This window comes from Fundulus heteroclitus, chromosome 4 (assembly GCF_011125445.2).
Source record: "Fundulus heteroclitus isolate FHET01 chromosome 4, MU-UCD_Fhet_4.1, whole genome shotgun sequence".
In the NCBI taxonomy this organism is placed as follows: Eukaryota; Metazoa; Chordata; class Actinopteri; order Cyprinodontiformes; family Fundulidae; genus Fundulus; species Fundulus heteroclitus.
This window is the reverse complement of record NC_046364.1, coordinates 22,400,040-22,417,109: the sequence shown is the minus strand read 5'-3', so window position 1 is coordinate 22,417,109 and position 17,070 is coordinate 22,400,040. Positions and strand designations below refer to the sequence as shown.

The 17,070-nt window shown below is 40.7% G+C and overlaps 1 protein-coding gene across 1 annotated transcript in view; it reads left to right on the top strand.

Moving 5' to 3' along the window:
• itfg1 (integrin alpha FG-GAP repeat containing 1) overlaps positions 1-17,070 on the top strand; it is a 181,860-nt gene that overhangs the window by 19,103 nt on the left and 145,687 nt on the right. Inside the window, exon 7 of the mRNA XM_012874005.3 lies at positions 8,887-8,936. Within this exon, the coding sequence (XP_012729459.2) occupies positions 8,887-8,936 (50 nt within the window). The remainder of the gene's footprint in view (positions 1-8,886; positions 8,937-17,070) is intronic.

Here is a 17,070-nt window from a genome sequence, read left to right as displayed (position 1 = left end):
TGATCATTTGGCTGGGTGGCCTTCCCTGAGCTCTGTTTTGAAACAGCCCTGCGGGGTTGAACCACAGGTGCGTGTTGCTGCTGTGGCATTTACTGTATCCCTCTGACAGCTAAGGCAGAATAGGAGTCACAGCTTGTTTGCTGGGTAACAGGCTAACAAATAACCCTCTCGGGGCAGCAGAGCCATAAAGTAAAGGATTGGCTCTGTGCCTCACGCCTCCCTATCACTTCAGATCATTTTCTTTACCGCCGTTGCTCTTTTTCCTGCGTTTCAGGAGGGTTTTCTGTCTCGTTCCCAGTCTCGTTTCTTGTTTTATGATAATGCACTGTTTCTTTGGGGGGGAATGTACCGTGTTTAAGCCCAAACAAAGGCAACCGTACACCTAATGGCTTGTTTTATGGTGTCGCTGAGTGGGGCAACAGTGTACCAGCGCAAAAAATACACGTCGCATATCAGCGACTAATGCATCAGATGAAGCACTCGCTGTCAGATCCTCTTTACACTGCTGCCTGAACGGACCAGGTCTGCTGGCCATGCTGCAGGATGTTTTACAGGTCCAACTGCTGCTACTGGTGTCAGTTTGCTCCTGCTGCCTAAAAAAAACAGAACTTATTGTTGATTTTTGAGTCGAACAAGTTTTTTTGTTGTTTTTTTTTACACTTTGTGATATGGCGATATTGGGAATAGATTTTCTGCTCAGAAATTTAAACCAATGCCAAAGCAGCAAATGTCATGATGTGACATGAAATGTCATTAGTAGCTGATGTGGGTAGGAGTTGCCCCTCCCCACCCCCCCAGAAGGAAAAAAAAATGAGTTCACTCATTAATAAAGGAGTCACACAGTGATTGTCTTCTGATGTATAGGCTCTGCACCACACCGCACTGCGCTATACTAGTTCTTTGGCTTCTGTCGCTTGCTTTTGTGCTCTCCCTCATCTCTGCGGCTCTCCAAATAGCCTCAGTCATCCGGAATCACTTTAAAACACGTTGAAGCGCAAAATAAGCTAAATCAGTTTAGAAATATTTCCTTTAAAAAGGTACAAAACTGACACAAAGTACATGCAAACTATCTGAATTGTCAGTGTTTCTGTACCAGTCTGTTTTGCTATATGTGAATGCGATGTTGGCACAATACGCTGTTCTGTCTACACCAGTGAAGGTGTTTTATAAGATCATGACACTGAAGCTGTAGGACCAAATAGGACGCCCAGTAACAGGTCCTGCAAATAGGCTTTCATGTGTTGGCCAAAGTGCAACACTATGCCCCTCTGTCTGTTAGCTATAGAGTATGATAGACCATGAGAAGGTCTTAGCTGGGAACATCGCCTGGAAGCTCCTCAAACAGCGTAGAGTACTTCTGTTTCAGTTGTTTTGCTGGTATATGACTGGTTCCTGAAAAAATCAACAGCCCCGAAAAAGAATGAAATCAAGTAGACTCCGTAGGCTCAAAGCATAACGTAATGAGCTTGTGTTAATATCACACACACCTGTCAACAAATGACTAAGCCAGACAAAGTAGAATCAGTCTCAGCACCTGGAGGTCTAAATGTTGATTAAAAGATCCAACAATATTAGAAATACTGAATCCATCCAACTTGAAGGATGAATCACTGGAGGAAATGGAAGCTTTCACTTACCTGGACATCATTAGTTAAGCATCATAAGACGAGCTCTAATGAAGGCTCGGGCCAAAAAGTCAAGGACAGTGTTCCAGCAAATAAAGGAAATCTTGAACTTGTCACTAGAACGCTTCCCGGGCGCCGCACATGGCAGCCCACTGCTCCCCTAGGGGATGGGTTAAAAGCAGAGAACAAATTTCATTGTAATGTATGTTTCAATGACAATAAAGATGATATTACTATTACTTACATTACTATTACTATTTTATTTTGAACAGCAACGTCAAGTACATTCTGCTTTTTTAGAGCAAACCTTTGGAGTACAGTTGTCAAAGCCATGAAGCGACTGCAGGCCATCAATGGCTGCCTCTGAAAGATGCTTGAAACAGAAAATCTGGCTTTTAGCAGCTGCCAAAACAGCTACATGGGAATGAGGGCATTGACAAGAGAAGCTGATGATGAATGGGCCGTGCAGCTGTAGATGTCAAAAGTCTTAGCTACACTTTGCACCAACTGGAAGGACGGACTCAAATGGCTGGAGGTCACTGGTCAGTGACTTTTGCTACTTTTCTAACAAAGTGTAGAAAAGTAGCAAAGTTCCGTTTGTGTCATTACTGATAAACGGAACATGTGCTGTTCACTGTGAACCCTTTAAGAACTAACTTAGTTTTAGTTTATCTCCCTTTGGGAAAAGAAACATATTGGGAAGTGTGCTACAGCTTGAGTTTAGACATTTATTAGAGATTTTATGTTTTTAGATCATCCAGAACCATGCTGTCAACAATAGCTTTTATAGGAATGGCCCATACTGGCAGTTAGGTTATTTTGTTTTAGCTGACACGTTTACATTATTTTAGACAAAGGTGAGTTACTTTATGACGACATACACATCACCAACTAATGAAGGATTATTTTAGGCGCCTACACAGCAGTGGATGTAAAAACGATTCATTCCTTGAGTCTCCTTGGTTGTTGTAAATGAAGCACTCGGCAGCACTGGTAGTACTTCACGATCTCTGCTCTCTAAACACCTCGCTTGGTGAAATGGAGATCGTCTTGTTTGTTACAAATGACATCTAGACTGAAAGACTGCTCTCGGTCTGGGTTTTAAAGTGTTTTTTTTTAAAGGGAACAGAAGACTTTCGAGAGAACGTTTGGTACAAGGTATTCAAACAGCTTGTCATGAGCATATTCGTGGACTAAAAAGCAATTATTTGGACTTTGTCCTGAGCCTGAAAGACGACTACCACTTTGAAGCTCACTATGCATACTGAAATTTATGACAGTCACCCCAAAAAGGTTCAAACGTGGCAAGAACAACCGATAGGTGACAGAACCCCTTCTAAGGCTTTCTTTGAACACTTTTTGAAAAAAGTTTAAACTCCCTTTTTGTCTCACTTGTTTCTCCTCCTTAGCAGAGACAAAGCTGAAACAGTTCAACCATAACCAGGAGACCTCACATCGAGGAAAATCTAAAGAAAAATCTGACTTTCTTCATCAGCAAATCGGTTTTAGAATTGTAGTCACTTATAGTAGCAGTGTTTTTATGTTATAATGTAATATTTTCTCCCTTTCTGTTTTATTGCCTTGTTTTAATAGAACTTCTCTGCTCTGAGGAATCCATCAGCATTAGAAATCCCATTAGGAGTGCAGCAGATTGTGCCCTTAAAGGGTAAACAGCAAAACTACAGAGAGATTGTGACATTTGTTGTTTTAAATGGCTTAAAGAATGTCGAGAACATATTTCTAAAGCACAGACTCGCACTCCCCCTATTGTGAAAAGTACAGCTTTCATATTCAGGCAGAGAACACAGCAAAACAGAGTTGATGGTAATATTTAGCATTAAGCAAATGCATTGCTTCTATTCGTCTGAAATAAAGACTGTAGAAATGCAAAACACAAATTTGACCTGACACTGTAATATTAAAATGAAAGGTACAATGGAAAATGGGACCACAGTAACAGACCTGCATGTGTATCAAGCGTGATGCTGTTTCTTCTGTCTTGAAGCTAAGCTTAACAATAGACCATATGCGCAGCATGCTCTTTAGACGTCTTGTTCCAGAACAAATCTGCAGCCTGTGGCATTCATTTTAGCAGAAATACCAAAATCAAGTGTTTGTTATATCCTGCTGTAAGACAGCCGGTCACTGTCAATGTTAACAAGGTTGTTTAACCGTGGTCAGCTCTGCTGCTGAGAGAATTTAGCCCTCTGTGCTTAAGTGCCATGTTCAGGGTTGCCACATTTGCCACAAAGCCTGCTTGTCCATTTGCACCGAGTCCCAAACCATCAACGGTTCTCTGATTACTTCCAGGCAAACGTCATGGCACCTTTTTTGATGTGCAGGAAAGCTGCTGCAGTGTAACATGGTAAATAAAGGGGAGATGCAGAGGGAAGTGGGGAGAACGATGTGAGAGGGAGTCAAAGCGAGCAGATGGTGCACGCCGACGGCTGCTGCCATCTATCTTCTCCATGTCAGAGGTTGGCTTCTCTGCTCATCCTCAGAAGCCTCGGCGCATCACCCTATCTGTTTATACGGAGGCTAATAGGAAGGCCGGTCTTTATTTCCATACAGCCGCTCAGCATAATGGAATACCGGGACATAATGCCGCTCCAGTCAAACAGTCAACTGAGGCCTTTAAATTGCCTCCAATCCCCTTAACAAATCTGTGGAGAGGCTATGAATAATTTTGAGTGCCACCCATCTCTTCTGTGTCTTCGGTTCCTCTTGCTTCTTCTGCTCCTCTTCTTCACTCCTTCATCACAGGGCAGATTAAACCTGAATCTGTTGCGATCAAATAACTTTATTTCGCTCTTTAATTACAAAGTCCCAACCAATTTTCCGAGACTCGTCTGTCGCAAGTCCAGCTCCTATTTCATGTGAAAGATCTTAAACAGAAGTAACGCTTGGTGTCTTGTGGGGGGGGGGGAGAGAGAAAGGATGCTCTGACTGAATATAAAGTGCTGACTCTGTCTGGGTAGAAGCATCTTTGGAGTTCCCTTTCCTTCTATTACCTTGAAGCTCGACCGTGCATCTGGGCCTCGCTGGTCATAATGTTAAAACTCATCGTTCACAATGCATGAAATCAGACCAGTTATCATTCACTGTTGATTAACAAGTAATTCAATCATTTTCCAACTCTGTTTCAGCACAAGATGCAGATTTCTGCCATAGAAACGACTATTAAGGGATGCTGAAGTGTTTTTGTCCTAATTCGAGCAACAGAGAAGTGCTGCACGGTGTCGTTTTCCCAGCAGCGTGTGCTGCAGTTTACCTTGTGTAGCTGTTTATTTAAATATATGTGCGGCGTGTCAGTTGGGGCTTTTAAAACCCTGCTATTAGGAACAGACACACTTGTAATTATTCTGTTAGTGTTGAAAGGACTAGCTGATTGTCGATGATTGGCTGGATCACAACCTGATGACAAAGAAATTCACAGATCCGCACACGCATTTGAATAATGCGCTGGAATCAGCTGTGCGGCGTGGGGGCGGGTGTTTGTGTGTCGGCGCGGGCGCCTCATCGCGAACACGTTCATGTGGGCGTAAAGGCACCAATTTTTGAAGTGCCATTTGATGGAGAGACAGTCGGAGCGCCGTCACAAAAGCTCGACTCAGTGTGCAAGCTTGGCCGATAATCAAGTGATTAGAAATTACCCTCTGCAATAATAGAATCACCAGGGTTTTGGGCTTTTAATCAGCTGTCTTTTTAAGGGTTTAGATCTACCCGCCGGGCTCGTGTGTTCTCGGCACTTTTTCCGTCTTCCGCCGTCACAGTCAGCAGAGCTCCCATTTTCCCGCAACATGACATTTTACTTAAAGCTCTGAGTCCCTGTAGCTGTTACGCAAGCGCAGCTCCCACACACAAACACATTTATATACTCCAATTATATATGCATCCTTCCTGAGTGGTGGAGGGTGACAGCTCCATTAGCTGGCGCTTTAAATGCATGGATTTACTCCTTCTGCAAAGGGCCAAGTCAGTGTTGCTGAACTGTTTCAGGAAACTCTGGCTCTCTTAAGTGGACAACGTGTAGATTACATAAAATTGCAAATTAATTGAATTTGAATGGTTGAATAGCTGGTTGTGAATCTTTTTTTTTTTTTTTTTTTTAAGGTATTTCAACCTCCTCCAGTTTCCTTAAAGGGGTATGGATACTTTTGCAGTGCAATGTACATCCCGAGCTTTCACCTGTTAATCCTGAGCTGCCTTGGCAGTCCTCTGATTTAGGTTTGCATTGGGCGACATTCAAGGAGAACCGCTTTGTTGTTCAGTCTGATGAGCAGCGATGAGACGGGGACGTCTTAGCTCAGATCAGAGTGGAAATGAGTGTTGATGGCACTGAAACCCTGTTTCAGGTGTGTTTCCATGAATTCCTGTCATCAGGCAAGTTTTACTCCTCTTCTTGTGGTACAAACACTTGTTCGTCAAAATTAGATGGTGGATTTCTTCCTTTTTTTCCCCCCAAGTGAGGAATGGAAACAGTATTAAAACCGGTTCCACTGAGTCCAATTGCAGACCTGCATATAAAGCAGGCTGTCTCCTCTTCTTGCTCAGTTTGATGAAATTTTATTTATAGCATACCAGACCGTATAGACAGTAATAACATTTCATGAAACTTTACATTGTAGCTTTGGAGAGCCTCAGCAGTGTTTGGCAGAAAAATCCATCAAGCAGCAACTATTTGATCCCAGGTAGGATATGAAAACCGAGTTTGCCTCGATTTCAACTCCTGCGAAGAATATGGCTGCACCCAGCAACAGGTCCAATTCTCCAGAACCAGTGTAGTGCTCCACCTGCAGTGCTTTTTGTTTCCACCTTACCAGGTTTATTCATGGTAGGTACAGCGGTCAGAGAGTTTTTTTTTTTTTTTACTAGAACAAAGGTCATCCCACTCACTGTTATTCTGCAGAACAAAACATCAAAATAATTTTAAAACGGACAAAGTGGTTCCTTTTTTAATCACTAAATGAAAGGTACTTGCTTTATGTGGGGGTTTGTGGAATTAAACTGTGTTAAAATGTGCTAAAGTAATGGAAATATTAATACATGGATTGTGTTTATTTTTGTGCTCATGTGTTAACTTGGAAAAGTGCCTTTTGGTCACCTCAGTAAATTTAAAATGGGCCTCCATCTTGGCTCTAGAACCAATGCTTTATGGAGTTCTGTCTGTGCTCCTTTTTCCTTTAAACCAGATCACTGGGGAGGTGGGGGACCTTCTCCACAGTCCCAGTGTTAAGTGTTTGCAAAATGAAGATCTCTGTATGCATCACTCTGCTCCGACATGCTCCTCTCACTGACAAACCAGCCTCGCAGCTAATCAGCCAATCCCGGCTGGGTTCTGTCTAAGAGGCCCGCTCGGCTGATTAAGCGAGCTCATCAACGCGCCGCCCGTAGAGGCTGCAGCGCGCGCGCACAACACCGCGCGAGTGTGAGCCCCGGTGCTGAGGGTTTAATGTATGCACGAACCGGCTCTTTGCCTTGTTTATGTAAAATGTTCTGAGCTCATGTTCGCACCTTAGTGGAAGGAAAGTTAGAAAGGTAGAGTTCTGGATCATGATTGTTGTGAAATAAAAGAAGTACCTAGTGTGAGGCCTCGGTTACCACAGTCAAATCCAAAGTATTGCTTTAACAAGTAAATGGCTTCATTTGGTGGCTGGGATGCTGAGGCTTTATTAGGCAACAAATTATTGAATGCTAGATTTAAGAGTAACGCTAAGCTCTATCTGTGTACAGCGTTTCTGTTTCTCAGGCGACTCTCTAATCAGACCCTGGGGCTGATGGTGGTTGGATTCTGGGCCTTTTTTTTGAACCAGTAAAGTAAAAACCTCGTTGAACTACTGCGTCTGTGCGAGCGAGGGTCCGAGTCGAGGTCTGAGAGTTGGGCAATCATAACTGACTGTAAATCAGTGACTTTAATTCATTTTCGTTGGACATTTTGTCACCTATCTGCCCACCTCATTTCTAACCAATCCCATAACAGCATGTTAAACCTTACATTTAGCTACATTATGTGCATTTGAGGCAATCACTTGATGGTGAAACGTCGGCCGTTGCCACGCTCATTAAGCGTGGCCTCTGACGTTCATCTCGCTAATGCAACAACCTTCCTGCCAATCCATTATCATTCGCAGTTTTCTATGCAGAGCACAGCCGCGCACTGAGCAAAGCTCTGCGCTAAGGCAGATCAATGCCAACACTTATTTCATGTGCAATTATTGGGGCAGAACATGGCAATGAAGGTAATCGTCCTCTCACAGAGAAGCTCAGAGAAACTGCATTAGAAGCGCAGCCCGCAGCTCCGAGCTTCAAGCACAGGCGATATGAGTACAAGTGCAGGTTATAAGATTCCACCAGTGAAGGCTGCGGGCGTTACCAGGGGCTGAAGAGCTGAGAAATCCTGCTGCTTTGAGCAATACCTTTCTCCACTATATTGTTTTTTTTTTTTCTTCTCTTAAGCAATTTTGCCTCTAACTGCTCAGAGAGCCGACACACTTTCATCACTGTCGGAATCTTACATAGATTTTTATACCTAACATACGACAGCCTGTTGTCAGACTAGGATTGAGTTGTTCATTAACCCCTTGATGAAACGGGCTGACGTAGTGGAGGGCAGAGCCGTACTGCAGGATCCGTTCCTCTTGGTTTAAATGTGTATGTTACTGTCTTTGCATTGGACTCAAAGCAACTGTTTTGTTTTTTGTAACATTTTGGACGTGATGTTAAACACAGCAAAAAAAAATTAACCTAATCTGAAGGGTTTGGAGTGCCTTTCTCTGAATGGCTGAGCTAATGACTAAAAGTTCACTTTCTACCTGATTGAGCTTTGCATTAATTTGAAGTTAACAGTGCAGTGTGGATCAGTCCCGCCAATGTTTGTGCTCAGCAAACAAGCCTGCCTTTTTTTTTTTTAGTTTGTTTCAAGTTGGAGAAAACCGGTTCCTTTTTTCTTTTCTTGCTGCATGTCTGTGTTTTTAAAGTTAGTTGGCAGAACGCGGGTGTGAAGTTTTAACTTATCAGAATCTGAGATTAAGCTAATAACAGGCAAATACCCCCCCCCCCCCCCCCAGTTATATGCAGTTTTTGTTTGTAATTTTCAAGTTTTACCACAGTACCAAAGCTTGTATCTGTGCTTTACTCTGAACTTGAGCATGCTGTCATTTTAACACTTTTATATGTAAAGCTTCACCAAAGGGACAAGCAATATCCCACTTCCTAACCTGGCTTCTGTTTTTGTCTCTCTTGTCTGGATTTCCCGCTGCAGATTTGTTCCTGACAACTGAAGACGGGAGGTTTGAAACTTGGCTCAATAAGGTAATAAACCTCTATTAGCTCACCTCATTTACATCTGTAGATGAATTGCGTTGCGCTTTCACCCAGATGTACCTATCTAAAATAAATACTTATATGAATAAATTAAATTAAATTGGTTCTGTAGCTTTCAAGTAAAAAAGACTATGACTGTGCTGTACTGTTATATTTGAATCATATAATTACCTGTGATTTTAGAAGTACAGAATGAGGGGTTTTCAAATTCATTGAATGTGAGCCTCCCCTTGGAATAGGTAAAGATAGCCAAGAGACTTAGACTTAAACCTATTGCTATTTTAACAAACAATCATTTTATTATTATCTCTTATCTGATGTATTTCTGATGTTTGGCACTTTGTTTTACCTTGTGTTAATAACAATGATGATGATTATGATCAGAAGAAACTTTTGCCTCACCTCTCAGAAGCTAGAAAGAAAAGACACAAAAACATTGTTCACACCTCACTTAGTAACTCTTAGTAACTCAAATATTTTAGTCTAATTTTAGACTAAATATTTTAGGCTAAAATATTAAACCTTTTATTTGTTTTTCTTTTTTTTTTTTCAATCCCACCGTTGATATTAATTTCTGCCAAAAGCTGCAGCATTTTGATTTAATCCATTTGAATGCAGTATTTGCAAGCCATACTCTGATTGGATGGGGAAAAAAATCTGTCTGTGATTGGCTGGTGGAGTGGACAGTTTTTGAAGCCACGAGCGCATAGACAGAGTTGAGCGAGCGCACAGCTGGTGTTGAGCGTGGAAGGATCAGGTCGAGCGCACAAGCAAAGTCTGAGCTGAGCGCGAGGACAGTGGGTTGAGGAAAGTTTATCAGCGCGTGCTAGGCCGGTTTTGAGCGTTGAGAGTTGTCTCACTGCGCGCTCTGATTGGTTCCTGCGCACTCAAACACAAGGCACAAATATTTTTCGCGCCTCCCCAGTGTGACTCTTTGGCGCCCCCGAGGGGAGGCGCGCCTCACCTATTGAAAACCACCATACTAAATGATCTGTAAAGGATCTGCTGACAGTGTTCAGTGGCTCATGGTCAGACAGCTGTTGGTAGGATACACAGTGCAGACTTTGTTGTTTCTGTGGTGTGTGAACATACTGTTGTTTATTCTATTTAAAAAAAACAGAAACTCCAGCATTGCCCCCCCTCCCCCACCTCTTACTTTAGCAAACACAGTTTGGTCTCTAGCTAGGCCTTTCTGGGCAAGTTGTAAAATTCTGCACCATGAGTTGTAACTCTAAGATGCCACCACTGGTTGGCGCCACTCAAGTACGACGCCATGACCCAATTGTGACATTACTTAATGTCTTGCTGCACTAAGCAGACCATTGCCTGCACTGGTGAGTATTTATTCACCTCTGCAGGTTAAATGCTCAGAGGGCCTTAAACTGAGATCACTCAGACCTTTTGATCAGTTTGGCCAAGTTGATAAACTTTACTTCAAAGACATGACTGCTGGACTTGATTTTCCTCAAAATACACCTTAACCCATCATCTTTAAAAACGTAAAATATGTTTTTCAATATGCCAACTTGGTAAGATAAGAAATGGTGCAGCATGAGCATTAGGTGTGAACAATTATCACAGTGATTAAAAGGCTACAACTGTATTTTGGCCCGTTTATTACGGTTGTTGTTATGCTGTCTGATGCTAAAATATTGTGTAGTGCCAGATAATTACTTGTGTATATTTAAAAGTCTTCCTTATGAACCTGATGCTTAGCCTTTCAACTGCCCAAAAACTTTCTTGTGATTATCAAGTAAATTTAGCATCATAATGCAATAAGCTGGGAATCAGGTTAATCTACATAAAATAGGCGTGCTATTGTAATCTTATTGATATTCTACAATGCTCATGTCCTTTCTGATCCAGGGTCAGACATCTACACATGGGTTTTATATACTAGCATTCTCACACAAGAATGAGAAATTAGTTGGAAGTATATTCTTGATCCAGAGCCGATTTAGGATAATATAACTCCTCTAATTTCATGAAGTATCGTTTATTGCCTGAATGTCTATGGCAGGCCTACTTCGTTGCAACGATTGAGTCAGGAGGGTATCGTGGGATTCTTGGCACTGCTGCCAAACTAGTCGATATTCTAGGAGAGCACAAAGGAGAGTCCGTGGCGCTGGGTTTTCATCCATGGTCCTGTTTGAAATGCAGCAGGTTGACGCACGAGCCCAACAGTACTTTATCTTATCGTAGAGAGAGGAAGGAGTGTTGAAGCAGAGTCACACTGAGGGTTTCTGTGAGGAGGAAAGTACAGCAAGCAAGAGAAAAACAGAACAATTTTACTGCTGTGCTGGAAGAGGAGATGTGGGATTGAACAGTTTAAGAGGAGTTAAATAAATAGAAAAGCTAAATACATTAAAGAAGGCACATTTTTACTCTTATCTTCAGAATTTTCTACTCCTACACACATTTACAATGTCATAGTTATCAGATGGGTAAAGATTAATCTGCAGTGATGGTTTATAATATATATTTTTTATATATCACTGTCACACCAGAATTTCCCCATTGCAGGACAATGAAGAAATTCTTATTCTTATATTTAAAAATGTAAAAAAATAAGTCAGTGTAAAAACCTTTCTAGAATGTCTTCCAATGTGAATTTAAGCTAACAGGCAGCTTTCCACTAGGAAACCATGCATACACATCTCAAAGGAGTCTGGGCTCATCTATGGGGACTTCTGATATTTTCACATAATTAAAGCTAGGGTCAGCGATTTGTCCGGAAGTCTCCTAAAGCCCCTTTTTGAGTAACTGCGCATGTGCAAGACCGTGTTACCATGCTCTTCCGCTCCTAAGATCAATGTGGTCCCCACATGAAAAAAATCTCCCAAATCTACTCTGGTCTTATTTCTTTCTACTGAGGTTTTCCTCTTCTTCTTGTAAACTAGTTTGCAGTTTTCTTCTTGCGACTCTTAGCCATGTTAAAAGTATACGATGAGAGCAGCGGAGCTACGATGAATGGCTGTCTCTGAAGCTAACTGCTAAGCTAACCGCTAAGCTAACCAAATACACAAACACTAGCAGTGCGCAGCCAGCAAACAGACATTAACTAATGAGCATGGACACAGGACACTACTTTTTTTAAATGCATAATGTATTGACTACTTTCAGGATGGAAGGACCACACAAAGTGTTTCCGACCAGGATTACCAACTATAGCTTTAATGTCAGTGTGTTAGGAATACTAAACTTTCTGCTTTGGTTCTGACCAGGTAACTTAACAAGTTTGGTTAAATAACAACATGATAGTTTGGTTCATATGATATAGCTTATGAGGGAAGGCTTTAGCTGTTAGCTTGTTTTTCTTAGCATAAAGCACATCGGATGAAACAGCACTTTGACGGTCAGTCTGGGTGTTTTTCAGATGGAGGCCGGGCAAAATGTTTTCCTATTTGTATTTGTTCAGAGCGAAAGAAATTATCCCCATCTTTTCTAATTGGTGAAAAGGGTTCAATTTTCTTTCTCTATCTATCCACCAGGCTAGTGTGCTGAAGCTTTATCTGCTCTATGAAGTGGAGCTTTTAAAAACTAGTGGAACCAAGTACAGAGCAAGACAAAGTGAGACCTCTCAATAACACATGAATGGAGCCTCTGCCTTGTCCAAATAAACCCTCTTCTCTTTATGAATGGCTGTGGCATTCTTCTCAATTTCAGCCCATTAAAAAGCCAAATGGCTTCCTTTCAACTTGCAAGCTTTTCCCCCGCTGTGTTGTGTTGTTTTCCTCTAATGACCCTCGTCTGCAATGCACCAGTTCTTTTCACACTTTCCAACGACTCCTAACATCAAAACACTTAAATTTGAAAAGCCCGTTCTTCCAGGAACCCTTCATGGTTGCGTACTCTTACACGTGTGCAGAGATGCTCAAACACCAAAGACCAGGCCATTTCCTAGCAAGCCATCAGTATTAGACCACTGTTAATCCCTTCATGTTGTTCAGCTGCATCAGTCGGTCACAGGCCAGCACACTCTCTCTCTCAATCTTTTTTTTTCTTCCACCTCTTTCTTTTAATTAATTCTCTCTATTTTTCTGCTGCCTGACTCTTATTCCTACACTGCCCATTCCACTGTTTTCTTGCGATTACACAAGAGAGCGAAGTCACAGTAGTGCAAAGAAAACAGGAGATATACAGAGAGATGTTTCGGCCAGCAAGTCAGAGTGGTTTAAAAGGTCAATTCGGTGACATATGATGTATTCAATTGGGAACACAGGAACAAACAGCGCTTCGCTACAGAAACATGTTAGTGATTGGATTTTCATTTTTGCCGTTTCACTATTTCACTCTGGAGGGGGGGGGGGGGGATTGTTTAAAAAACAGAGAAGCAGAAGCAAGCTACAGGAAATATTTGGTTATATTTCTGGGGGAAATGTTTCTCATTGTTTTCTGTGTGAAAGCCAGTGATCAGACTGACTTTAATTCCTTGTGACAGTAAATAAACCAGACTGTGCAGCCAGAGTTTTCTTTATTTTTTATTCCATATCAAAGAAAATAGTAAGACAGCCTATGTATTATTTATTGCTATATTTGTGCTGCCTTGGCGTCGTTATTTCGATTACAAAGATGACCTATGATCTTAAAAGCAATTCAAATGGATGGGTTCTACTGAGCCCAACAAGGGTTGCCCTAATCCAATGATGATAATGTTTATTACAGCATTCCTACTAAATCACATGCTAGCAAGAACAGCTTTTTCACATTACCTATTAAAAAGTAGAATATATTCCTCTAAAAGATATTAGTTTTTTCGTTTTTAGCCTTGTGTGTCCCTCTCTGTGAACAAACATAAATCAAAGTTTTTTATTTCTCTGCCACCTCTGTGCATACTTGCCCTGTGTGTGAGATAAAATGTATTTGGGTTAATGTGAACAGAAGGCATCAGCAACACCAAAGCATATAATCCCTTAATCTTCACACATTAGTCGGCTGTCCTCAAACACACTCAGTTTTAATCATGATCTTTTGCAATTAAGGAACCAGGGTCGGTCAATCACACAGATGTCATCCTGAGTACTCAGAGTTAACGCCATAAGGGACCAGAAACCCTGATCTTCTTGCTGCTGAATAAATTGTTTCTACTTTTGGTAAATATTAGTAAAAGCTAGTAATTTTGAATGTTTTCGAGGAGCTATTTCTAGTATTCACATCTTGCTCTCACTTACTGATTTAGAAAATTATACATAAGCCTTTGGTTGTAAGGTATAATATTATGTCTGACTGTGTTGAACTCCCTTCTGGAAATGTATGATTTTCTATATTAAGTACTGCTTCTAGAATTAGTAATTCCCTACAAACGGAAACCAGTAGTTTTGGAAAGCAAATTAATGCATTAGCCTATAGTGACTGCAGAAATCATCGGCCAGTTTACTTCACGGCATTTAAAACAACAAGTAAAGCGCCTCCATAACTGAGAAAAGTCAGAATTTAGTGGATAAAGCATGATACAACTAAATAACTCAAAAGCACGCTTTCGGTTTCCATGAAATGGAAGATGCCACTTGATCACTTCAATTCAATTCAATTTTGTTTTATTTACATGGTGCCAAGTCACAATGCATCATCTCAAGGTACTTTGCAAAGTCAGTTCACTCCAATCATGCAGACATAACGCAACAGATTACTTCGAGCATTCAGCATCTACTCCTCCTGAAAGAGCACTTAACCACAGTGGACAAAAGAAACACAAATCGGTTTCATTATGCATTTCCAAATAATATATTCTGCAGTATACCAAATGGGCAAGTAACGCTAAAAAAATGCGTACACTCTTTGGTTCATCACTGATATATCAGAAGGTTTGTGTGGAAAAAAGTGTTTTTATGCATGCAGCCCCAGGTCTTTTTTAGACAAAGCGATACTAGCTGATTTAGGATTTAGATCAAATACGTCAATAAAATGCAGAAAGTGAATCATAGAACAAGACTTCGTACTGCCAAAAATCCACTGCCAACTAAAATACTAATCACAGCCAAGTAGCAAATAGCTAATCCTATCAGAGTTGAGGATCTGTCTGATCCAGTTTATCACCAATCGGAAAAAATTAAGCTGCATTCATCTTAAACCTCTGAATTGCTTATTCACACAATTCTTAAAGCATAAACTCCAAATGTTTGTGTGAAAAGTTGTAGTCTTGGCAAGTCTGAGAAATCCTTAGAACGTACACATTCATACAGACACACTGACGACACGTACTGTAGAGGTTAAAGAGAAACCCCATAGGTGCCAGCATGCTAAGCTAACCGTGATGCAGCTTAGTAATAATAATGTCTTATGTTTTACACGTTAACTGGTCTTTATTTGATTTGATCTTTCTTGTCTTTCTCCGGGTTTTTATATTCACTGCTAGTGGTTTCCAGTTTTTTTTTGCACTTGATTTATAGTTAAGAGTTAATAGTTTTATCCTTTCATTCATGGTGGCGTTCGCTGATCACATTAAGTAGGTATTTGCATCTTCTCCCAAACACAAACTTATCTTTTCCCAGAAACATAAAAACACTTTATATCATGTTGTTGAATGAAGACCTTTCTGGTATCGGAATGCAATACGTGCCCCAACAGGATTATTCTTTCTTGATTACACTATCAGCGATGAGCAGTCATGCACAAAAATCCATTTAGATGTGGAAACATAGAAGTACTAACTGACTCAAAGAGGAGTACGGCAAGAAAAATCTAACTATAGACGATTACTTTGGCAAAAATAGTCATCATTCTCAGTTTAATCTTAATGTCTCAGGAGGGAGTTCGAAACCTGGGAGCGTTTGAGTTGTTCCTGCATCAGATGGTTGAAAGACTTTGCACAACATTTTCAGAGTATGCTGAGCAGTGGTTGAAAAAATCAGCAGGTCCACAAGCAGCAATGAGTCAAAACCACTGTAAAATAATGTAAAGGGTATCATATCAGAAACACTCAAGGCATGCAGTTTGGGTAAAATAATTGTTGTAAGAACAGTTGTTGGCAGAGCATGTGAGACGCTTGGAGACCTTAGACCTTGTGCATGGTAAATCTCTATATAAAGACCTGGTCTAAGGCAGACACACCGTTTGACATCCTGACTGCTTATAAGTACCAAAGGACACCAATCCATAAATAAACCGAGACTCGGAGACGGTTCAAGTCAGCGTGCGACTCTGTGGAAGATTTATTTTCCGTCAAAATTACGGCCCCAAATATGGATTCCCAGCTGATCCAATCCTCAAGTCTTTGTATCATTCCATAACTAAAGTATGCAGTGAAAAAGGTTTTACAGAAAGAAAATCTATTTATTTTTGTACTAACATCATGATGTTATATCATATTGCAAATCAAACAAAGAAAGTAGAGAATTTCAGGTCCTCTGTCTCTCCTTGTATTGCTTCTTGTACATTCCTTTCAGATACTATTCATCTCTGGCAGTTTTCTGATTGACAGAACACCATGCTGAGATGTTCCAGCTTTTCAGCTATTAGAACCCGACTGGAAATGAGCTAAAGCAATTAAGAAAAGCTTTTAAAAACATTTACAGTTTATTGTACAATATTGTGTCGGTTCTCATAGCACTGACTCCAGCTGCAGTCCACTCTTTGTGACTCTCCCCTACATTTTTGAATGAGTTTTGTTTCACAATCCTCTCCAGGGTGCAGCCATCCCTATTGCTTGTACAAGATGTTCTAGTTATGTGACCAGCACCTGTAGAATAGAAACTGATCAAAAATATGTTATATCTTCATTGACATGTTACTATTTAATCCGAAGTTTAAAATTTTATTTCCTTTTTTTTTCTGTTGAACATCATCTTATCAAAATTAGAAAAATAGGAAAGTGGTTCTGTGATAGAGCTGTCTTTCCAAGAACTGCTGAGAATACGTTAGAAGCATTGTTACAGTACTGTCAATTTAAGTGCTGTCAGTGATTGTGTCAGTTATAGTACTGCTCGTGTGTCAGTCACTATATAATACTTCTTTGTCATGCTGGAGTAGTAACATGTACAAAGACGGAACATCAAAAATTATATATATATATTCAATTTAGAAGATCAAATTTGTCAGATTTATTTTTTATCCAATATACTGTTTGTTGGTTTTGGAAAAGGTTTTTTCTCAGGACTTCCCTCTAAATTGCCATCGTTGGCAA